This window comes from Elephantulus edwardii, unplaced genomic scaffold, assembly GCF_000299155.1.
Source record: "Elephantulus edwardii isolate Elephantulus edwardi_28Jun2011 unplaced genomic scaffold, EleEdw1.0 scaffold00213, whole genome shotgun sequence".
In the NCBI taxonomy this organism is placed as follows: Eukaryota; Metazoa; Chordata; class Mammalia; order Macroscelidea; family Macroscelididae; genus Elephantulus; species Elephantulus edwardii.
Genome location: NW_006399963.1, coordinates 2725939 through 2751064, shown reverse-complemented (window position 1 = coordinate 2751064; position 25126 = coordinate 2725939). Strand labels below are relative to the sequence as shown.

At 39.6% G+C, this 25126-nt stretch overlaps 2 protein-coding genes across 2 annotated transcripts in view; one reads left to right on the top strand and one right to left on the bottom strand.

The window, feature by feature from the left end:
- Positions 1 to 25126, top strand: part of WDFY4 (WDFY family member 4) — a 704682-nt gene that overhangs the window by 550168 nt on the left and 129388 nt on the right. The window contains exons 44-46 of the mRNA XM_006897732.1: positions 5565 to 5685; positions 6649 to 6734; positions 9001 to 9063. Coding sequence (XP_006897794.1) covers positions 5565 to 5685; positions 6649 to 6734; positions 9001 to 9063 — 270 coding nt within the window. The remainder of the gene's footprint in view (positions 1 to 5564; positions 5686 to 6648; positions 6735 to 9000; positions 9064 to 25126) is intronic.
- Positions 17968 to 18735, bottom strand: LRRC18 (leucine rich repeat containing 18). Its single transcript, XM_006897706.1, has one exon. It carries the CDS (start codon positions 18733 to 18735, stop codon positions 17968 to 17970), a length of 768 nt encoding a protein of 255 aa, XP_006897768.1.

Sequence of the window (25126 nt, the reverse complement as noted above, 5' to 3'; positions counted from 1 at the left end):
TTTGCTTTCTTCGAGACATTGGTATGTGTTCTTGATCTGAAGATAATGCTCTTGAGATCAGATCTTAATCTCATTCTCCTTCCAACTTCCCATGTCAGACCTGCTTTACAACAGTGGTGCTAATCAACATTTGTCCTTTTGTGACTGAGATATTTCACTCAGCATGGTATATTCTAGAGTTCCACATAGCTCGACATTTCTTAAGATGAAGGAATTAAAGAACAAATTCAAGCTGCAAATTGCAAAACTTAAGGATGCTATGGGCAGAACATTGAATGATCCAGGGAGCTTAAAAGAAGATGGGAAGAGAATACAGAGTCACTGTACCTAACAGAATTGGCTGACCCCCAAAAAATTCAAGAAATAATATATGATCAAGAAGAAAAGGTGACAAAAGAGGAAATTGAGGCTACTCTGAAGGACTTGGCAAAAAATAAAGCTCCAGGAATTGATGGACTACCAGTTGACATATTTCAACAAAGAGATGCTGCCCTGCATATGCTCACCAGGCTGTGTCAAGAAATCTTGAGGACAAATACCTGGACAACTGACTGGAAAAGATCTATATTTATTCCCATTAAAAAAAAGTGACCCGACAGAGTTTGGAAATTATCAAACAATATCACTAAAATCACAAATGAGAAAAATCCTTGTTGTTGATGTTATGTGCCTTCGATTGTGACCCTATGTACAACAGCCCTAAACTCTTCTCTGTCCTGTGCCAGTCTCACTGTCTCTGATACACCAATCCCTACTACCCCAGTCACTAAATCAATCCACCTCATAGAGGGCCTTCCTCTCCTGCGCTGTCCCTCCACCCTCCCAAGCATGATGTGCCTCTCCAAGGACCATATGTCAGACGAAGCTTCAGAATCCTTGTCTCCAAGGAGTAGCCTGGTTTAACCCTCTCTGGGATGAATCTGTTTGTTTTCTTAGCAGTCCTGCTGAAGATAATAAAAATTACTGGAACAGTACACGGACAGAGAACTACTAGAATTATAAGCATGCCTTAGAAAAGGTCATAGCACTAGAGACATTATTGATAATGTCTGATGGATCTTGGCAGAAAACAAGGACGACCAGAGGAATGTCTGTTTTTCATTGACTATGCAAAGCATTTGACTGTGTGAATCACAACAAATTGTGGCTAACCTTGAAGAGAATGGGAATCCCAGAACACTTGATTGTGCTGATGCAAAACCTAGGAGTGGCATCCAATTCCTAAATAGCATGCCTCTGCAAACTGTGAACTTTGATAATTGGCGATGTTTGTGGAAGGGTTTAAGGCCTTTTGTTCATGGGGTTGGTATGAGTTGTGCTCAACTCTATGGCAATTGACAACAACAACAACATACTTAGACCAAGATGCAGTCCTCAGGACAGATCAAGGAAACAACTGCATGGTTGAAAATCAGGAAAGGAGTGTGTCAGGTATGAGTCTTGTCTTCATACCTTTTCAATCTATAAGCAGAACAGATCATTTGGGAGGCTGGACTTTATGAGCCAGAATGTGGCATCAGGATTGAAGAAAGACTCATCCACAACCTGTGCTTTGTAGATAACACAACCTTGCTTACTGAAACTGAAGAAGATTTGAAGCACTTGCTGCAGAAGGTCAAAGACTGTAGTCTTCAATATTGATTGAAGCTCAATAACAAGAAGACAAAGTTTCTCACCACTGTGTCAACTAGCAGCATCATGATGGATGGAGAAGGGATTGAGGCTGTTAGCAATGACAGCTTGCTTGTCTCCACAATCAACAAAACTTTTGGCACCAGCAGTCAGAAAATCAGAAGACCAATTGCATTGGAAAAACATCCTGTTTGTGATCTCTCCAGAGTATGATGTCAGTCTAGGGTTAGGGTTAGGATTAGACTAAGGTGCACCTCATCCTGGCCATGGTTTTCACAGTTACTTGCTATGCATCAGAGAGCTCAATGAACTAAGCATGACAGAAAAATAATTAATCCCTTTGAGTTGTGATGAGAGTGAAGAGTCTTGAACAAACCATGGACCACCAAGAAAACAAATAGATGTTTCTTGGAGATAGAGTGAAACCAAGTTTCTCCTTGGAGGCTAAGATTTTGAAACTGTCTCACATACTTTGGGCATGTGACCAGAGAGACCAGTTCTTGGAGAAGGACATCATGCTCATAAGGGTAGGAAAACTGTGGATGAGATGGACTGACACAGTAACTGGGGTCATGGGGGTAGGTGTGTCAGAGTCAGTGAGACTGGGTCAGGGTAGGGTAGGCTTCAGAGCTATTGCACATAGGGTGGCTATTAGTCTCAGACAACTCAATGGTACTAACAACAGTAAGTGTGCAGGCAGTAGGTTACTATTCCAAGAGCATGAGCAAGAGAACAATTAGTCTTCTCTCCTAAATCACCTGACTATTTTCCCAAGGTTTTTTTTTTTTTTATCAGTGTCACAGAATTATAATGAGGGAGCTGTTCAATGTCAGGGGCAAACACGTATTGCTATTGAAAGAAACTGAACTTTAGAGTCAATAAGCCTGGTTGTGAATCGCAGTTTGATGTCTTAATAATCATATGACCTTGGAAAAATCTCATCTCTCCAGGTTACTGTCTCCTCATTTATGGAGATAAATAGATCGATAGCTACTATGGAGCTGGCTTTTGTTTCATTATTACATTATAAACAACATAACAAAAAATTGCGTGGTTATTTGTCACCATTCTACTCACTGGCATGATCAAGGCTATCAGTATAGCTACTGAAATATCTGTTCTCACCAAAGTTAAGCTTCTCTATCAGTGGTATTCTAAAAAAAATTGTGTTCTTCTCTAGCAATTGATCCTTTTTGATGACTGTTTGGGTTTGTTCCCTGCAGAGCAAGTTCCTCAATGTTTGTGTTCAAAAACAGACTATTAAAACTGACCTAGATAAACTAAAAATACTAGTTCTAATTTATTAAAAGAAAACTTACTGACAAGGGAACAATTAGAAAAGTTTATTTGGGAAAGAGACTAGAAAGACAAGTCTAAGAAGAACTAGCTAGCCCAGCTTACAGTGATATGTTGAAAGCAATGTTGTTTTGGTCTATAATGCTTATACTGTTAATTTTCAGAAATAAGTTTCCAGGCCTTCCTTCTTAGTCTATCTTTGTCTGGAAGCTATGTTGAACCTGCTGACATTTTAAATACTAGTGGCTTAGCTTCCAGCATCATAGCAACACACAAGCCACCATAATACAGCAAAATAACAGATGGTAGGTGATGGTTCCTCTTTGTAACATGAAGATTATAATGACTGCTCAGTGGAAGCAGAGCTGAGCGCAGATATAGATAATCAATGGCTGTGGGCAACTCTGCCACAGGAGTTTTTTCACAGCCTGCTAGGGATAGAAGTCAGCCTGCTGGGTAACTCAGTTACTGGGAAGCCTGGGGTTCAAGTAAGCATGTGCCAAAGGCAGTGCCACTTCTGCTCATACTTTGTCAGATCTAAGGCAAGGATCTCTCCTTTCTCAATGCTGTTGAGGCAGAATAAACTCATAGCTAACCCTCTGGGAGAATTCCTACACTATAAATCACTGAGGAGGAGATTGCCTACCTTTTTCCTGAGGGGTAGATGGTGAATTAAAACCACCAAAGAGGTATGGTGTTTGGGTAGCATCAAAACTCCCTGAAGACTTCACCATCAGATTTCCCAAACCAAGGATGTTGTTGCTGTGTATCGTTGAGTTGGAACCAACTCTTAACCAACCCTTAACTCCATGGGAGAAGATTATCCATCATTTTCTCTTGGAGCAGCTGGTGGATTTGAACTGCATGCCTTCTGGATTATAGCACATTTTCTTACCACTAGGCAACCAGAGCTCCCTTTCACCAGAAACCAAGGATAGAAATTAAACTTCTCATTATAACTTACAGGGAATCAGAGAAGGTAAGGGGGAAATTTAGCTTAGATTCAAGAAGATGCATTAATGGTGGAAAGAGACATCCATGAGGAGCAGATTTTAAGCAAAAGCATCCAGAATCAAAATTACACTTGCATTTGTTCAATACTAATGACTAAGGATGATAGAATGAGAATTGATACCTTTGAGCCGTGGTGCTGGAGAAGGGTATTGAATATTACCATGAACTGCCAAGAGAACAAACATGTTCATCCTGGAGAGGGTGAGGCCAGGCTGCTCCTTGGAGATAAAAATTTTGAAGCTCTATCTTACATAATTTGAGCATATTACCAGGAGGGATGAGTCCTTGGAGAAGGATATCATGCTTGGAAGGGTGGAGGGACAGCACAAAAGAGGAAGATCTTGTATGAGATGGATTTACACAGTGACTGGAGTAATGGGAGTAGATGTGTTAGAGACAATGAAATTGGCTTAATAAAGAACAGACTTCAGAGCTGTTGTACATAGGTTTGTTATGCATTTCAGGTGACTTGATGGCACATAACAACAATAACAGCAACAACACCACAGTAAGCATCTTTGAAAACCCAGAGTTGGGAGACTGATTTTCTTAAGAGATCAGTCAGGACTATGAAAGGTTTGAGTCCACATCCTTCCAGTGTAGGAGATTGAATGTCAGAGAATATATTCCAGGCTGAATTCTTTATAGTGCCTTGACCTCACTGGATGGCTAGCCTGATCCATCCATCCATCCTAATGCACAAGATTTTAAGACTGCAATGTCATACCACCCTCATTGATTCATTGTGTTCACTGAGTGGAGAAGTCTTGCAGGACCATATGATACTGGGCATTCATGGACACTCTATGAGGTTTATGTTTTGAGCAAGGATAGAGAGGGAGGGAAACAATTTCACCACCTCACTTGGACTTTGGTCTCTCTGCTTTTGTCTGCTCCCCTCCTTTTTTTCTCATATTTGGTTTTAAATCCTTGCTTTGGCTTGCACTTGATCTTTGTGGTCATATGAGAACCTGGTATATGAGAACTTCTTAGCTTTTAGCAATCGGTACTTTCCAGTCCCAGGAAAAAGAGTCTGATTTATGCCAGTTTTTGTCATAGTCATGGAACACATTTGGCTCAGGTTACTTCTGTCCTCTAGGCCCTGCCACGGGTGTGAGGCTTTTTACTATTGACAAGAGCACCCTGCAAAGGGACTAAAATACATGACTGAAGTGGACATTCTGGGACTCAGCCTGCTCATTGCGGGTCTAAGGCCTCTGATTAACCCTGCTGTTAGGAAGAAGAAGAAATGAGAATCACCCCAGGTTCTCTAATAATGGTTTATGATTATAAAATTGATTTACTATCTCCTACTTATTCTTCCCACCATGGAACCATCCAGGACACATCCTTTTTAAATCTCTGTACCCCATACCAATGCCTGCCATGGATGTGATATTGTTACCTTCCTGAAGAGCTTGGCAGTTTTGTTCCTTTAAGGGCAAGGTGGTTGCACACTGTACAAAAGCTGACACCAGGAGGTGACATCAGGAGAGTAGGGTGACTGACCCCTGTTGGCAATGAGCTGAGGGTGGGTGTGACAGGGTGGGCAGGGTGTCCGTGAGATGTTGTCTCACATATACACGTGGATGTGCACACCTCACATCTTGATTCCTTTCCAGCATCAGCGATCCATTCATTTTCAACATGTGCAGCAAAGACAGGTCCTGTGACCATTACGCATGCCAGCGGCACAGCTACTCAGACATCAAGGAGATCCACCGGGCTCGCTTCCTTCTGCAGGTAGGTCTGTGTGCAGAAGGAGGGCCAGCTTGCCCATTGAACGTGTTATCTCGGCGAGGCCCCAGTCTCTCTCATAGGAGTTCAGCCTGGTACTATTGACACATGTGGGCTCCCTAGTTCAGAGCTCTGACCGTTGGCTACAATTTCTCTCCCTCGTGGCCTTGAGACCTTACTTTCTGACTGTGTCCTTTAAGTTTAGCCTCTTTACCCTGCTTTTCCCTGGTGGCACCACAGTTCCACAATGCCATACACTGCCAGACTCAGCTGTACCTGGCAAGGCAGCTGTAGAGGATCACGGGATAATAACTGACATTTGTATCCCATCTTTCCTGTTCTGAGAAGACCTTGCCCAGCTGGTCACCCAAATTTAAATTCAAGGTATCAGCACGAGAAGTAGTCTGTGCACTGTTTCTTTCAGTTTTCTATTATTGGCAGTCCTTGGAGTTCCTGGGCTTGTCAATTCATCTTGCTCTGTCATCCTGTGAAGTTTATATTTCTCTTTGTTTTTTTTTCTGTTTTATCACAGACCCCACTGGAGGAATTAGGTTTAGAACTCATTTTATGCTATGTGACTGTATTAGCATAACAGAGCAAAACCTCTGTTCTCAAAGAAAGTCACAGTTATTGTACAGAGGTTAGATTTGAAGGTCACACTTATTTTACAGAGATTAGATTTTAAGATCTTTCTGGGAACATAATTAAATTTATAACTGGCTCCTTTTGCTCACTTGTCCTGGAAGTGATGCTCTTCCTTTGAATTTCAGCCGAAAGACCTAGACCTGTTGCCAGCTCTGGCTTCTCGCATTCCACCCTGAGATCATGTTGGTCACTGTGAAGGACTGACCAGGACAGCCAGTGTGCTTCTCCTGGCTGCTCTGTCACATGAGGGCACCCTCTTAGGAACTGAAAACAGTTACCTCAAGTTGACACCTAGAGAGTAATAAAAGGGGTTTCTCTTTGTAGGACATCTCACTGGAAATCTTTTTCCAAAATGGATATTCCAAGTTTCTTGTCTTCCACAATGGTGACCGAAGTAAGGCCTTCAAAAGGTGAGACTTTGGACATTTTCCTTTTACAGAAATTGGTTATCAACTGAGTGCGGAGAAACAAGGCTGCTCATCTCTGGTCTCAGGAAAAATCCTCTCAGGTAGTACTAAAGTTGGGTACAGGAAGTATTTTCTGACCCAGAAAGCTGTTGAATTATGTGACATAATGAAAAGAAATGACAGAAGCTCCTGGAAAGCAGGCTCCATTTTTATTGAAGTTGTCAGGGATCATAATTAATAAAAGGGCTATCACCTGACATTTTACATGTATGATTAATATTCCACAAAATCTACTGTTTTGAGCATTAACAGCATAGATCTGTCAGTAAGAAAAGGTGAGAGGTGAGGTGAGAGTAACGCTGCCTGTGATGTTTAAGACTCTACGTCCACTTAACTAGGCCATGGTTCTTAGTGACTTGGCAGTTACATAGAGGTGTGATCTGGCAGTTTATGAGTCTCTATTTTGTGATTAGACCATATCCTCCATTTTTGCATAATGCTGACTATCACATGATACATGTTCTTTGCAAACTAAGCATGTTGATAGGTGGTGAGTTGTTTAACATTAAAGATGATAACATAAAATTGAGCATTTAATATATCTTCCAGAATGATCTAGATTTATTTTTCAATTTATTTGTTATTGAACTATTTTTTTGACCCCATAGTGTATGTTTGAGTTATTCCAATGAAGTATTTTCTAGAAAGAATTCCAGACAGTTGAATTTCCCATTTCTGTATAAAACAACTATTTTTTTTAAAAACTATTTTTTGTTTAGCAATAATTAATCTTGGAAAATTGAGCCACTATGCATATTTTTTAAAAAAACCAACCTAATGGTTATTTTCTCTGGTGGTGTAGTCACAGACCATCGCACTGCTAACACAAAGGCAGTTTTAAATCTACCACTAAATTCAAGAGAAAGATAGGAAATCTCCTCTCATTCCAATCACCTCAGAGACCCAGTGAAGAGCTAGGTGTGAGTCAGTTCTCAGTCAATGACAATGAGTTTGAGTACTGACAATTTAAAAATTATAGATTAATAGACAAAATATTTGATGCAGAAGATCTAGTAACGATGAAAAGAAAGTAGATTTCTAAACACAAACACACCAAGAGCAAGATTGGGGTCACAAAAGGAGAGTTACATTCTCTTCTCATCTGGGAAACCTCACTTTGTGCTCCAAGTCTTCAGCCTGGCCTTTGTGATATTTTGCCAGTGATTTGCACAAACACTATCTTTTGGGTCCAAGGACCAGTTCTGGAGTGCAGAACACAGATCTTATAAAGAGATAGTGCCAGTTCTTGGTATGCCTCCTTTCACCCAGGTGAGCCTCCCAGGGAGATTATGCAGAGGTAATACTGCTAGACTACCTCTGAAAATTGTCTTCAAGGCCTATTTTAGACCATATATAAAATATAGACGTATAATGCTAAACTTCAGAAATCTTTCCTCAAGATATTTATGTGAGGGACCTCTGGTAACCTAGTCTGTAGGGAATCACAATGCCTTACTCCATTGACTGTTCAAGTCCACCAGCAGCTCTACAGGAGAAAAAGGGGGGGGAAGTCTCCTCCCATCTGATGTACAGGTTTTCCAATATTTGCTGAAGGGTAAGCTATGAGTCAGTTTTGACTTGAGAACAATTAATTCTTTTAGTTTGTGATTTATGTATATTAAACTGTATTTTTCAAATTTTATTTGAATTCTTGTACTCTTTCATTCAGAGAATAAGTATTGCCTAGAATAAACTTTCCAGTTACACCCACTCTATTCAGTAACATTAAATGCATGTGGCATTCATTTCTGGGAGTGTCATGCCTGGAACACAGTAATCATTTAAGAAAGGGATACCTTCATAATTAGTTTACTATTTTTACAGGGAGCTCTGGTGGCCCTGTGGCAAGAAACTGCAGTGCTATCTTGAAGGTTTGAGGCCACCAGTTGCTCCGTGGGAGAAGGTTGGACAATCTCCTCCCATTCCATTTACTGCCTTTGAAAACCTGCCACAGTCAGCTATGGGTCAGTTCTGTGATGCACAACGACACAACAACGTCTTGTCATTAGTCAGGCAAGAGTATGTCATATCTGAGATGCTGAGAGGGGCCTTCAAAGGTACTCCAGGTCGTGTGATCATGACAATCAAGGTGTGAGGGTCAACAATGAATCCTCCTGCTTGTCTGACTCCTCAAGTGTCTGCACTGGTACTCGAGGAGTCTGGGCTCTGCTTAAAAATTAACCCCTTTGCTTGCTTTTTATATTTTTAGCTTCTGTTCTTTCCAACCCAACTTGAAAGGAAAAGGCATCACTGAAGACTCCCTTAATTTAAGGTAAGGATGCAAGGCTGTGTCAGACTACGGGCCTGGTCTGGGCCCATGCTTACCTAATAGTGTTCTAAAGAATCCATGCCAGAGGCATCTGATTGCTTGTGCTTTCTCATTGTCCTTTCTCCTGTGCTCACATGTCATCCTACTCCCACAGGTCCTCTGTCATATTTGCTGTTCCATGTGCTGTGTGGGTTTTTCACACTCACACACACAAAATGGCAGCTCTTGGTGGTTATTTGGAGTTAAGTGACCAATAAGGCATTGATCCACACCCAGCTGGGGCTCAGGTGCTTATGTGAGGATGGATCCCAATTCCAGGTTTGCCCTCCATATGGCCAGAGTCTGCACAGAAACTAGTGTGCAGTAGTGTGCAGATCAGATGCTAATTTGTTAATCTGTGAAATGGGTTCAGCCTTATCTAGGACTCCATTTACAAGTACTTAGTTTTCTGAGTGGCCAGCTCAGGATCCATAAGTCCATTGCTTTAAATTACAATTGAGAACATAGCAGTAAAAACAGGGCTGCTGGTTTTCTCTCTGAGTGTATGGGGCTGTGGGTAGAGGGAGAAATGTCTCCAGAAGTGATATTAAAAAATATTTATGAGTATGAAATAGGAGGCACAAGCATTAGAAGAGCTTTACTGTCATGGTCAAATGCTTGGTGTGAGCTTGATCATTTTGTATTTAGATTTCCAGGACCATGTTCTGTCCATAGATTGTGTCTTGATAAATGTACATTTGCTTTTTGGGTGCCATTAATGGTTTCAGGCCTTTTGTTCATAGGGTCGCTGTGAATTGTACATGACTTGACAGCAATAAACAACAGCAGCAGCAATGAGCCTGCTTGTTTTTAAAAGAGAAGAGTATTTGGTTCTGAGGGTTTTCATTGCCACAAGATGCTTGGCTTGAGCTATGAGGGTTTGTTTTCTGTTTTTTTTTATTAATTTTAATGAACATTTACAGATATTTTGGATTTCCACTCATTCATTATTTCATTATGTGCACTCCTCTCCCCAAATTCGCTCTTCTCTTTGAAAAGTAAAAGAAAAACTTCTTCATTGATAAACAATGCCCCCTTGCCCCCCGCCCCGAGTACGCTCCACTGTGCAATCTTCATTCTGGACTCTTGTCATAATGATACTACCCAATCATATATCACTATTAAACTGTTGTCTCCCTCATCTGTTTCAATACAGTATACATAATTTATCCATTTTTTTTCTCAGTCTAACCCCAACCCTGATGTCAATCCCATTCCACAACAATGGCACTATGCAATATCTGTCTTTTTGTGACTGAGATATTTCACCCAGCATAATGTCCTTCGGGGTCACCCATTTTGAATAATATTATATGAGTTCCTTGTTTTTCAATGCTGCGTAGTATTCCATTGTGTGAATATACCAGAGCTTTTCTATCCATTCATTTGTTGATGGACACTTAGGTTGTTTCCAGCTCTTTGCTATTGTGAACAAAGCTGCAATAAACATAGGTGTGCATGGGCTATGAGTTTTTATACCATTAGCCACTAATGGCTGATTTGCATTTTCTGAATGCTATCCACCCTTAAGCCTCCCTCTCACATAGAAATGAAAACTTCTGGGTGCCAGAGATTTGTCTACAGTGAGAATGATTGCTTCCATAACTTTACACTAAGGAGGTTCCTATGGATCTCAGGTGGGAAATACACACGGAGCCAATATGAACACTGGATGCATAAACCACTGGTTTCTCCTTGCTATATGATTAGGCTATTCTGAAGGCAATACCATGTTGTGATCAGATATTCTGTAGCATACAAGGGTCTGCAAGCCTGGAAAGGCTTAAAACATAGAGCCACTGAGAACCCAATGAAAGCATCTGATGGCTAGAAGCCCCACAGTGTTAGACATAGGCTGCATCTGCTAAAACAAGAAAAAGCATCTAAAGTTACAGAGGAAAGGAAGCTAGTTGAGAATGCATGTATGAGAAGATGCTGCACGAGTTCTTGTTGTTCACTGCTATTGAGATGGCCTCCGATACAAGGCAATACTGTACAAAATAGTGTTGAACCATTGTTATTCACAGAATATCCACTAGCTAATATTCAATTTAACACTAGACTTTTCTTCCTAGTTTCTCTTAGTCCAGAATCTCCACTAAAATATTCTCAGACTCATGACAAAATGGAAATTTCCAATGACAAATGGGTGACGATTGCGCTGAAGGTCCATTGACTAGGAATGGGCCCTTAAATGCACTTCTTGTTTGATGCCATCAAGTCAAGCACAACTCAGCAACCCTACAAACAGATGTGAAACCTCTCCTATCTTGTACCATCCTCATTATCTCTGGCACAGTTGAGCCCATTGCTGCAGTCACTGTGTCAATCCATCTGGTTGGGGGGCCTTCCTCTCTTTCACTGACTCTCCACCTTTCCTAGCGTGATGTCCTTTCTGAGGAATAACATCTGCATACAACATGCCAATATGTGAGAGATGAAACTTCACCATCTTTGCTTTCAGCACAATTCCTTAATAATTACTTGGAAACTCCTTTAAAGCAGACAAGAACAGAATATACTTTCTCCTGATTCTCAATATCTTAATTATCTTTGTCTACAAAATAGTGGGTAAAAAGACAATTCTTTTTTTTTCTCAGAAGACATGTAAAAGAGGACTGTTGCTATTATTAAATGCCAAGTCATAGAAGATTCATAGTGAAGTTATGAATGAAAGACCTGAACACTTGTATAACTTCCATCGTTTCTCTAAGTTCATAGAGTTTCTGGAGCCAAGCTATTTTGGAAGTGGATGCCACTCCTGCTTCTAAGCCTGTTTTAATTTGGGAGCTCCACCAAACACTGTCCACCAAGGGTAACCAGCATCACATTTGACACTTCAGTGTCACAGTGTTTAGCATCACAGCAACCATGAGTTACCTCTGTACAGCAAATTGATAGACCACGTAGAAGAATGTTCGACCAAAAACAATTTAAACCAGGCCTGAGTGCCACAGGCCCAAGGGCCCAAATGCCTTTTTAAATAGGAGGCCAAATCAAATCAGCTCACTCCTAGTTATGAGCAAACATTCCACAACAAAAGCCTCCACCAAAACCAGAAAACACACCTTTGTAGAATACAGCTACTCCACTCATCTTCGCAATTTGGATTCCAACCAAAAGAGTACTGGAGAATATAATTTTCTATATTGGTTCTCAATAAATGTAAGAAGCTAACTTTAAAGCTTATCTGTACAGATAGGGTTTGGGGAACCTAGCATGATCTGACTTAATCATATTGCTTTTCAATGATTCAGTTCATAGAGAAATATAATACTAAAATGTCTCTCTGGCTCTCTTTCAACCTCTGGAGCCCAAGCAGTGAGATATAGAACATCCTCTCAAAGCCATGTTGTCCATGGATAAGGTCTGGAATGCAGAACTTGCTTCCAGGAGTCAAAGAATCCCTGCTCTGGAGAAATTCTTGGAAGCAACAGTGCTTATGCCATGTTACTGCCTGTAATTGCATCAGTTGCCATAAGTAGTTTCTGATTCATATGCCCATTATCTGTCTTAAAGAGCTGTGCTCCATGGAGTTTTCAAGAGCTAATTTTTAGAAGTAGACCACCGGACCATTCTTCTAAGTGCCTTTGGGTGGCTTCAAACCACCATCATTTTCCAAGGAACCCCTGCTGTAAGTAGTAGTAGTAATTCTAAAATGTAGTGTTTGGAACGAATTTTAGGTGATTTTTGGCATAAAGTTCTACAGTTGAGGGTTTCCAGAATTTATTATAATAGTTTATCTTAGAAGAATAAGTAAAGACAAAGAACTTTTGAAAATTTACACATCAGATATAAGGAACTCTGAAATCTTCATAAGCAGCCCACTGTGTACATCACAGAGGTAAAAATTTAAGTTACTCCCCACCTCTCCACAAGACATACTTCCACTCCAGTCTCACTCAAGGGCAGTGCTACTGACCACTGGAGACTGAAAATCCATAGTGAGCCTTACATGACTTTGGTCAAGGTAATATTAACACCATGATTGGGAGGAGAGACATGGCCTTTGGCTTTTTGATAGAGTGCAGCCAAGGACGGTGCCTATAAGGGCTTCACCACTCATAACTTTGAATAGACAACAGACACAAATGCTACTACAGCAGGTGGTGCTCCAGCATTTACAAACTTTTCACAGAGAACCCAGGCCTCAGTTTCAGACTCTACTCCCAACATTATTCTTTCTCTGTCTTGCCCTAAAAAAGTCCATGATTCTGCTTCTCTCTACCAATTAGCAGACCCATTCCAAGTCAAGAGCTTGCCCCATCCCTCCTCTGCACCCAGCCTCACCCTGTTTCCCTTCAGTTCCATCCAGCAGTCTTGTTTGCATAGCCTTACTGTCTGATACCACTGTGCTGATTTGAAAGGTCATGGCTCTGAAGAGAAGAAATAATTCAGCAGCATGCTGATTGGAACCTCCCTCCCCCTTCTCACACAGCCAGTATGGAAACTGTTGAACAGGGGAGAGAAGTGATGTATCCTCTTTTTATCATTATGTTAGCATCTTTCTTGGGAATCTGCAAGGATAAAATTAATGCTGGGTAATATTATTCAGTGAGCTAAGGTTAAGGTGCTCTTTCTTAAAAAAATACCTTAACTCTTCAGGCACATTCAGGATTGCACCCTGGCTCCTTAGCAATCTCACTTCACACTTAGCATTATTTTTGTTTGTTACAATAATACTTTTAAATTAGTTTGCATACAATTTATATAAATTTATTTTGTACGCGTAATTCATGTTTTATACAATCATTCATGAAAATTATATTTTGTGTAATTAAGTATCATTGTTCTGACCTATCATCACTCCGTCTTTTCTAACCTCAATTGTTTCTGGTTGCCACACAGCGACCCCTTTTTTGCCAGTATGTAGCACAACCTGGTCATGTGTCATCTTCACAATGTTTGTTTGTATGATCAGCATCACTGCTGTGGCTACTGTGTGTTTTTAATGTCTTCTGACCAAGAGGGCTCATCTTCCAGCAGTATATTCAACAACTGATAGACTTTAAATTTTACTATCTAGTTTTTCCAAGTAGGTTGCTAGGTCTTTTTTTCTATTCTCTTATACTAGTACTTGGAAGATGTATGAGGATCTGTTTATTGTTACATTTAGCTGATACAATTAAAAATATTTAGAAATAATTACAGGTTTACTGGAACAGATGTACAGATTTATAGCCAGAAGTTGTGAAAAATTTCAGAGAATCTGCATATGCCTTTCATTTAGTTATTTCCAATACTTATAACTTATGTAAAACAATATTAAAACTAGAAAAGTGACATTACTTATAAATATGTTTATTAGTAATTTTATCACATATGTTGATTCATGTAGCCTGCACCACAATCAACACACAGAATTTTATCACTTCTATGTCTAGAATGTCTAGAATATTCTCTTTAAATTTATAGACAGTTTTACTATTTCCTGCTGTTCCTAACCCTTGACAACTACTAATCTGTTTCCCAAATCATAATTTTATCATTTTCATAATATTATATAAATGGAATTATAGAGTATGCAACATTTGAGGGTTGGTTTTCCTACTCAGCATAATGAATGTCTTTAGAGCCAATATAATTCTCAATAAAGATAAAACCATTCCTCCTGAGAACAGGGACTATACAAGAATGCCCAGTTTCACCACTCCTATTCAACATTGTATTAAAAGTACTTGCTGGAGAGGTATGACAAGAGAAGGAAATAAGCAACATTTAAATTGGCAAAGGAGTAGTAAAACTCTCGCTATATGCAGACAATATGATAGCGTACACAGAAAATTCAAAGGTCTTAAAAACAACAACAAAAACCCCACCTATTAGACCTAGTAGACAAGTTCAGTAGAATGGCAGGATATAAGATCAACATATAAAAAATTAACTAGATTCCTTTACCATAACAAAGAACACACAGAGAAGGAAACCAAGAATACAGGATCATTTACAATAGCCTAACACAAAGTGAGGTACTTGGGAATAAACTTTAGAGTCACAAAAGACTTTTTTTATAAAGAACACTACAAAACACTACTGTGAGAAACAATAAGAGACCTAACGAAATAGAAAAATGTACCTTGTTCATGGGTAGGAAGACTCAATATAGTGAAAATAATAATCCTACCAAAAGTAGTCTACATGTTCAACACAATCCCAATACAGATACCAAATTCATTTTTCAAAGAGATAAAAAAGGCAATAGGCAAGTTTATTTGGAAATGAGTGAATAAGCTAAGCACTTCTGCAAAACAAAAATGACATGGGAGGCATAGCACTCCCTGACCTCAAAATCTACTACATAACTTTAATAATCAAAACAGCTTGGTACTGGTATAATAACAGACACATAAACCTATGGAACAGAATTGAGAACTCAAAAATAAACCCATCAAACTGGTAATAAACAAAGAAATAAAACCTATCAAATGGGGAAATTACAAACTCTTCAACAAGAAATGGTGCTGGCAAACTGGATTTCTACCTGCAGAAAGCTGAAACAGGATATATATCTCACACCATGCACAAAAATCAACTCAAGGTGGATCAGAGATGTGGGAGTAAAGTCTAAAACCATAAAGATCATAAGAGACAAAATGGACAAGAATTAGAAGGCCTAGTCTATGGTGTAAAGAGGCTGGCAAATACAGCCAGAAATGCACCACTAGGAGAGGATAACATTGATAAATGGGACCTTCCAAAGATTAAGTCCCTGTGTGCATCAAAACCTTTTTCTAATAGAGTAAAAAGGAAACCAACTGACTGGGAAAAATATTTGGCAATTACACCTCAGACAAAGGTTTCATAATAATATTTTAAAGAATATTATACAAGAAAAAGTGTAATGACTCAATGATAAAACAGCCAAAGATATGGAAAGACTTTACATAGGGGAAGTCCAACAGAAACATGAAGAAAAGCTCAAAATCATTGGCAATAAGAGAGATGCAAATCAAATCAAAACTACAATGAGATATCTCACCCAATAGCAAGTGGCAAAGTTTAACATGACAATAATCAATACATGTTGGAGAGTGCATGGAGAAATTGGAACTCTCATGCAGTTAAGAGATTTGTAAAATGGTACAACCATTCTGGAAGGGGGCTTGGCGTTTCCTCAAAAAGATGAACATAATGATTCCATATTACTGCTAGAAATATAACCCAAAGAAAGTAGAACTGGGATACAAATAGAGGTTTGTACACTGATGATCACAACAGCATTATTCACAATAGCAAGAACATGAAAACAGCTCAAATGCCCATCAACAAATTACTGGATTGAGAAGCTGTGTTACATTGACATTATGGAATACTGTGCAGCACTCAGGAGCAATGGTTTTAAAAAATAGTATGTAACATAGGTGAGGCTAGAGAGCATTATGCTGAGTGAACTAACTCAGATACATAAGAACAAATATTGTGTAAGACTATATATTGCAAAAACAGAAGGATAACCAGAAGGATGTATGTAGCTATCCGAAGAGATAAGAGGAGGAGTCAGGGAGGCTGAGGCTGGGGAGAGGGGGAGATCATGGCATTGCAGAATTTGGTAGTTGGAGAGAGGGCCCCAAAAAAATCTAACAATGTACATGAATGAAATACATTTTAAAAGAAAACCCAAACACCAAAAATCACTGTCCTCATTTTGCAGATTAGGAGGCCAATGTTAAGCAAGACGATCACATGACAAATAAGAGGCAGAACTTAATCTAGGTAGCCTGACTCCATGTCTTTGACTTGTCACTATGCTAGTCCTGTCCTGTATACAATCCAACTATCATAAGTTTCTTAGGCAATGATATTATGTGCTCTGTCTCCTTAAAAATTTTCTTACCTACATCCTACACAAGCAAAGAGAAAAGTTCTGAAATTGGTCACAGTTTGTGGGCCTATTTATTTACCAAATGCCCCAATCTCTGTGTGACCTTGTTCTTATTTAGTCTCAAAAACATCTGGAAAAGCAGTGGATTTAGCAATTTTATTGGCTGAGCAACTTTATTCATTCACAGCCAGTAGGGATTTAGTAGGTATAGCCTACAAAGTTCCTACAGCAAATTAGGAAAGAAAAGGTAAGCACGAAAAAACATAAAGAAGAAGAAGAAGAGGAGAAGCAGGAGGAGGAGGAGGAATATGAAGAAGAAGAGGAAGAAGATGAGGAGGAGGAGGAAGAAGACGACAAAGATGAAGAAAAAGAAGGAACACTGCTATAGGACAAAGGTGTTATCTGCCAATAATTAATGAAAACACTGTCCATCTCTGTGGCTTAACTTTGCCCCAAATTCAAGACCAAATGACTGTCTTTCTACTTCCCATGCTCTGACATCTCTGACCTTTGAAGAACTTGTTCAAAACATTCTCATAGAATAAGCTTCGCTTTTTGGAGCTGGTGGTTGCTTCTGAAATGTTATGCCTGTGCAGTCCAAGGATTGTAGAGGACAGTTTGGGTGCAGAAATGAGAAACCCTTTCTGATTCACTGTACTTGTGTATGTTTTCGCTGTTGTTATGTATCATTGAGCCAGAAGCTACTCATAGCTGACACTCCAGCATGGTTTCACAGGCAGTTAATAAGACAGGAAGAGACTGACTATCTTTCTCTTGTGACGCATCTGGTATATTGAAATCATGTGCTTTTGGGTTGGCAGCACAACTCTTTATCATTAAGCTACCAGAGCTCCCTACTTGTATGTTTAGGCATCTGCATCTGCATACAGAAAAGAAAGAAAGCATTAAAGGAAACAAAACTCTTCAATCAGCAAAATCATAAGCAGAAAAGATAGGGAAAGGTATTTTATAGTCTTGACAATTGATATAAACCACTGCCATCTTCTCTCCCTCTCTTTTCTACAGTCTCAGAAACAGGGCCCCCATCACCTCCACTCTTCCTGCAATTCTTTAGCCAAGGAGTTGGGTGAAACTAAGCTGGAAAACATGGGTTTTCTTGATGCAGTCATGGTTATACTTTTTATTCTGTTCAGCTTCTCACGGGCTTGTTGACATTTTTTCAAGCAAGGTCCACACAGATCCTTTTCCTCCACCAAGTATACATTCTCCAGCCTTTTGATGGAATCTAAGAATATTTCTGACTCTTGTTCTTTGGGAAAAGGGTTTCGTTTTGTGTTGAGTTTTTTCAACTTGGGGAGCTTGCCAATGCTATTGGGGATACTGTTGAGCAGATTGTCAAACAGTCCTACTTCATGGAGTTCCTTCAAGGCACCTAGTGTAGTAGGCACACTTTCCAAATGGTTCAAGCCTAGATTCAGGGTGCGTATGTTCTTGAGCTGGTTGAGCTCCACAGGCAGCCCATTGGTGGTCAGCTTGTTGTTGCAGACATTGAGGTAAAGCAGGTTGGTCATTTGGCCTATTGACTCTGGAAGCTTATCAATGTAGTTGCTGTGAAGATCCAACCAGCGCAAGTTTTGGAACTTGGAGATTGAGTCTGGAATCTTCTTGATCATATTTCTGCTAAGGTCGAGCTCATCCACATCGTTGAGTCGAAGAATGCATTTGGGAAAGGTGGTAATTCCCATTTTGCTCAAGTCAAGACGTTTTCGCCCATCAAATGTGATTTTGATGCAATTCTTGGCCACATTTAGTGTCATCTTCCTGCCCTTGGGGCCTTTAACTCCCTTGGCCATGTTTCTTTTTCAGAGAATGTGTTTGATAGGTGCTGTATTGGTAATTACTTTGAAGATGCCACATGAAACTGCTAGAAGATAAACTGTGATAAGAACAGAAAAAAAACACAAAAACTTTGTTAGATTAAAAAAGAAAACCCAAATCACCAAATTATAAAACTTTGCTCTTTAATGCTTAAAAGAAGAGAAAGAGGATAAAACCCACTGTCTCCAAGTTGGTCCTGACTCATAGCAACCCTCCAGTGGGTTTCTGAGGCTGCAAATCTTTTGAGGGGAGTGCATCATCTTCTCCTTTGGAGAAAAGACCATTAACACACACACACACACACACACACACGGCATCTACTTCCTAAACAACATGCCTCCAGAAACTCTATGAACTTTGATAAATGCTGATGGTTGTAGAGGACTTCTGGCTTTTTTTCACAGGTGGTGTGTTGTTTAAGAAGTGGATGCCACTCCTGCTTCCAAGCCTGTCATGTTATTTTTTTTACATGCTATTGAGTCACCTGCGATGTTAGCAACCCTATGTACGGAAGCTCTGAACCCTTCCCTGTCCTGAGCCAGTCTCACTAACTCCAACCACTAACCCCCATCGCCTCAGTTACTGTATCAATACATCTCATCTGGGGTTTCCCTCTCCTGCACTGTCTGTCCACCCTTCCAAGCATGATGTCCTTCTCCAAGGACCAATTTTTCCTGGCCACATGCCCAAAGTAAGTGAGGTAGAGCTTCAAAATCCTAGCCTCCAAGGAAAGACTTGGTTTCACCCTCTCCAAGACAGACTTATTTGTCTTCTTGGGAGTCCATGGTATGTTTAAGACTCTTCTCCAGCACCACAATTCAAAGGCATCTATTCTTCAGTCATCCTTAGTCATATACACACATACACACATGCACACAAATATATATACACACACACACAGATGTGTGTGTGTGTGTGTGTGTGTGTGTGTGTGTGTGTGTAATAAAACTAAACCTAGTGCCATCAGGTTGGTTTCAATTCAAAGTGACACCTTTATCAGGTTTCCAAGGGTGTAAATCTTGGACTGCATGATGGATTAAAACTGCTAATCTTTCTGTTTGCAGCCCTATACATTCAAAATATTGCCACCAGAGCTTCTTTTGAGAAAGAGGATAGTGGAGAGAAATGAGACGGGATATGAGCAGTTAGCTACTTGTTCTTCCCATAGAGCAGCTGGTAGATCCAAACCACTGACCTTTTGACTGGCAATGCAAATGTAACAAACTGCCAGAGCTCTTAGTAGGGCTCTTAAGCAGTGTTAATTTCCTAATACTTCAAGTGCTCAGCTGCTAACTGAAATGTCAGATATTTGAATGCACCCAGAAGCTCTTTATGAATAAAGGCTGCTTATGTGCTTCCATAAAGATTATAGCCTAGAATGTCTTATGGATAATTCCTTTCTGTCATACTGGGTCACTATGAGTTGCAATTGACTCAACAACACCTAACAACAACAACAACAAGCACTATAACAGTGTCTGGCGTATTGTAAATGTTCTATTAAGGTTAGCTGTTCAATATTATTATCAGGAGAAACTTTATATGGTTTTCAATTATCAAACTTTCAGCAAGGCCCATAATATCATGTGTTGTTGTAAGAATGAGGGAGACAGACAGGCAGAGAGAATCAGGATCAGCAGTGCACAAAAATCTACTGACAGGAAAAGGTGGAAAATTACAGGCTGTCTTGCTCTATAACTTCTGTGTCCTGTAATGTGATTTCATTAAAACTTATTACCATTTAATTGGAACCAACTCATCACTGACCCTCCAGCAGGTTTCTGAGGCTATGAATTGCACAGAAGGAGATTGCTGGTGGACTTGAACAACTAGAGAGGAATTTGCCTAGGGATTAGCAGCCCAGCTTCGTATGGACTGCACCATCAGAGCTCCCTTGTAATGGCGGGAGAGGAGATTAAAATTGTCAACACCTTCATTTTGCTTGGATACACAATTCACACCCTTGGTACCAGCACTCAGGAATATAAGGAGACACAATACACTGGGAAAATAGACAATTAGCGACCTCTCCAAATTTTGAGGAGTAATGATACCAGTTTGAGGACTAAGATGAGTCTAATTCAGGCCATGGTCTTTCTGATTACTTGCTATGCATCTGAGAGCTTGGACAATGAATGGGGATGACAGAAAAAGAATTGATATCTTTGCGTTGTGGTGCTGAAAAAAAGCATTGAACATCCCATGGACAGCCAAGAGAACAAATAGCTATGTCTTGGAGAGGGTGCAGCCAGAATGCTCTTTGGAGGCAAGAATGATGAGGCTTCACCTCACAATGCTTTGAGCATGTTGCTAGGAAGGCCTATTCCTTGGAGAGGGACATGAAGCTGAGATGGGTGAAGGGTCAGTGAAGGAGACTGCCACCATGGGCTCTTGTGTATCAGGAAGTGTGAGGATGGCACAGTATAGAAAAAAATTCACATCTTTTGTTAATAAGCTCACTATGACTCATACTTGATTTGACAGAATTTAACAACAACAATAAGAAAATAAAAGAAACACCCTCTACTTTCTCTAACCCACTGAGTGGGTAGAAGACATGAAGTGCTTTCTACGAACTCTGAAAAGTAAATATTAGCAGGCTTATTGAAAAGGATGAAACAATAGCATAACTCAAAATAAGAGCAAACTTTGAAAAGTTTCCTAAGTTATTCTTTTCTTCTGATGTCTCCTGGCTTGGACTCAAAGACAACTTCAGAAACAAAATTTTGCACCAGATATGGGCAGAAAGATTCCCAAGAAAAACTTTCTGGTTCAAAAACTAGAAAAGGGAACCTGTAAAGATCAGAGAAAAGACGGAAATTGCCAAGGACTTGGTCTTACTTGGATGCACCATCAACACCCTTGGTACCAGCAGTCAGGAAATCAAGAGATGTATTGCACTGGGAAAGTCTGCAGGCATGTTCCTCTCTAAATTATTGAAAAACAATGATGTTTGCTTGGGGACTAATGTGCACCTATTCAGGATACTTTTCAGTTACTTGCTATATATTTAAGAGCTGAACAATGAATAAGATGACAGGACAACTGATGCCCTTGAGCTATGGTGTTGGAAAAGAATACTGAATATCCTATGGACTGCTAAAAGAACAAACAATATGTCTTAGAGAAAGAGCACCCAGAGTGCTCAAAGATGATAAAGTTGATTTCACATACTTTGGACATATTACTAGGAGAGGCTATTCCTATTCCTTGGAGAGGGACATGATACTTGGAAAGGTGAAGGGTCAGCAAAAGAGAGGAAGACTTTCAACCAGATGTATATTCACAGTGATGGCTGCAGTAGGCTCAAGTATGTCAGAAAGTGTGACTATGGCACAGGATAGGACAGGGTTCAGATCTGTTGTTCACCTGGTCGCTATGGGTCATACTCATCCCAATAACACTGACACCTAACAACAAGGATCAGAGAAGGGGAATTCTCTGCTAAGACTCTCCTTTTTCTGTTTTCTCCTGTTCTTTCTGTCTCAGTACCCAAACAATACTGTATGAATGGTTTTGACTAGGTAGGCATCCAACTATGATCCTTGAAGTACATAGAGAATCCTAATTCTTATTTCTCTCTATCTTGTTGCAAGTTGGCCTCAGAAACAAGAGCATACAGGAAGCATTCAGTAGAGTTAGAAAATGAAATCTCTGGATTTAGAGCAAAATACCAAGATGGCAGATTCCTGGGACCCAAAATACGTTATTTAAACTGTAGAGAGGAGAAAGCTGAAGAAAGTGAATCTTAAAGTTGTATGTGAACTCCTCAACTCATCCAAACCCACATAAGTCTATACAGACCCTGAATACTATACCAAATGCTGTAAGAACTGATGACTACCATGCAGGTTACAAACTTGTGACTGAGAGAAGATCTAAGAGATTTTTCTGAATGGCATTGAAAATACCCTTTAAAATAAAAGAGCAAACTTATTTAATGAAGGCATTCCAGAATTACCTGTAGTCTGAACTTGGCTCTGCCAATTTCTTGATATATGTATCAACCCTTCCATAGAAACAAAATAATACAGAGACTCTTATAATAGCCAAAGTGTGTAGCATGCACTATAATTACTCAGCATAAAGTGAAAAATCTGCATATAGTGATGGAATAAAGATTATGAATAGATAACAAAACCAAGATGGCAAAAGTCAAAAGAATCTATGTATAAGAAATATACATGAAATGAGTGGCTCAGATGGTAGTTGACATAAAAAGGAGCAAGATGGAATTTTTTTATTGTGATTTTAATGAAAGTTTATGGAAAAGTTAGATTTTCATTCATTCATTCATTATTGCACATTTTCCTTTCTACCTCTCCAGTTCACTTAAAAAAATCCATTCATTGTTGCTTAATTTCCTTCCTCCCCTACCCCAGTCCACTTTGATATGCACCTCTTATTCTGAACTGTTGTCACACAAATAATGCCTTATCACATATTCCTTTTAAACAGTTCTTTCCTTCATCTGTTCCAGTGCAGTATTCATTACTTATACCATCTTTCCCCTGACTTCCACTGGTGTTATGCAGTATTTGTCCTTTTATGACTGAAATATTTCACTAAGCATAATGTCCTCCAGGATCACTCATGTTGTATAATATATTATTAGTTGTTTTTCAGTGTTACTTGGTATTCCATTGTGTGAATATACTATCGCTTTTCTATCCATTCATCTGTTGATGAGTCCTTGTAAATCTTTTGTTGTACAGAATACAATAACTTAGATTTTAAAAAGGAAGAAAAAGATCTATATAGCACTAAAAAACAGAATTGAGATAAACAAAAAGAATCCATGAACTTAAACATAGACCAAGAAAATAAACTACTGAAAACAAAAAAGTAGTCTTAGAAAATTTGCGAGATAAACTCAAAAGTTCTAATTTTTTTGCCATTAGATAACTGAAGGAAAACATTGTAGCACAGAAAAATACATTTAATCTACAACTGTTGTGTTGTTGTTGTTGTTAAGTGCCATCGAGTCAAAGATGACTCATAACGACCCTATGAACACTTGTATAACTTTGCATAACGTGTATAACTTTCATTGTTTCTCCATGTTCATAGAGTTTCCAGAGGCAAGCTATTTCAGAAGCGGATGCCACTCCTGCTTCCAAGCTTGTTTGAATTGGGGAGCTCCACCAAACACTGTGCACCATGGGTAACCATTATCATATTTGACACATCAGTGTAACAGTGTTTAGGAGAGAATAAAATAGATTAATGGGACCTTCTAAGAATCAAATCCTTATGCACATCAAAAAACTTCTTCAACAGGGTAAAAAGAAAACTCAGAGACTGGGAAAAAATATTTGGTAATGACCTATCTGATAAAGGACTCATATCTAAAATGTATAGAATACTCCAGCACCTCAACAAGAAAAGGGTAAACAACCCAATCACAAAATGGGTCCACGATATGAATAAGACACTTTAACAAAGAAGACATTTAAATGGCAAATAAAAACATGAAGATATGTTCAAAATTTCTAGCTCACATAGAGATGCCAATAAAAACAACTATGAGGTACCATCTCAACCCAATAACAGTAGCAAAGTTCAGCAGATTAGTAAACAACAAATGCTGGCAAGGTTGTGGAGAAATTGGAATCCTTATTCACTGCTGATGGGAATGAAGAATGGTGCAACCACTTTGGTACTTTCTCAAAAAGTTGGAAATAGAAATACCATTTGACCTAGCAATTCTCGTGTACTGCAGGAATATACCCTAAAGAAACCAGAGCTACCACCCAGATGTATGCACACCCATATTTATTGCTGCATTATTCATAATTGCAAAGAGATGGAAACAACCCAAGTGCCCATCAACAAAGGAATGAATAGAAAAACTACGTTATACTCACACAATGGAATACCATGTTGTTGTTGTTGTTGTTGTTGCTATGTGCTATCGAGTCATTTGCGACTCATAGCGACCCTATGTTCAACAGCCCTAAACCCTGGTCTATAGTGTGCCAATCGCATTGCCTCTGACAAACCCATCCTGATTACCCCAGTCACTGAATCAATCCACCTCATAGAGGCTCTTCCCCTCCACCCTACCAAGCATGATGTCCCTCTGCAAGAACCTGTCTCTCCTTCCAACATGCCCAAAGTATGTCAGACGAAGCCCCAGAATCCTTGACTCCAAGGAGTAAGTAGCCTGGTTTAACCCTCTCCAGGACGGATCCGTTTGTTTTCTTAGCAGTCCACGGTACATTCAATAGTCTTCTCCAGCACCATAGCTCAAAGGCATCAATTCTCTTTCTATCCTCCCTAGTCATTGTCCAACTCTCTGATGCATAACAAGTGATTGAAAAGACCATGGCCTGTATCAGGTGCACCTTAGTCTCCAGAGAGACA

Bases quoted from the DNA above. Each gene is read 5' to 3' on its own strand.
- LRRC18 (XM_006897706.1), bottom strand. From the start codon at position 18,735: ATGGCCAAGGGAGTTAAAGGCCCCAAGGGCAGGAAGATGACACTAAAT.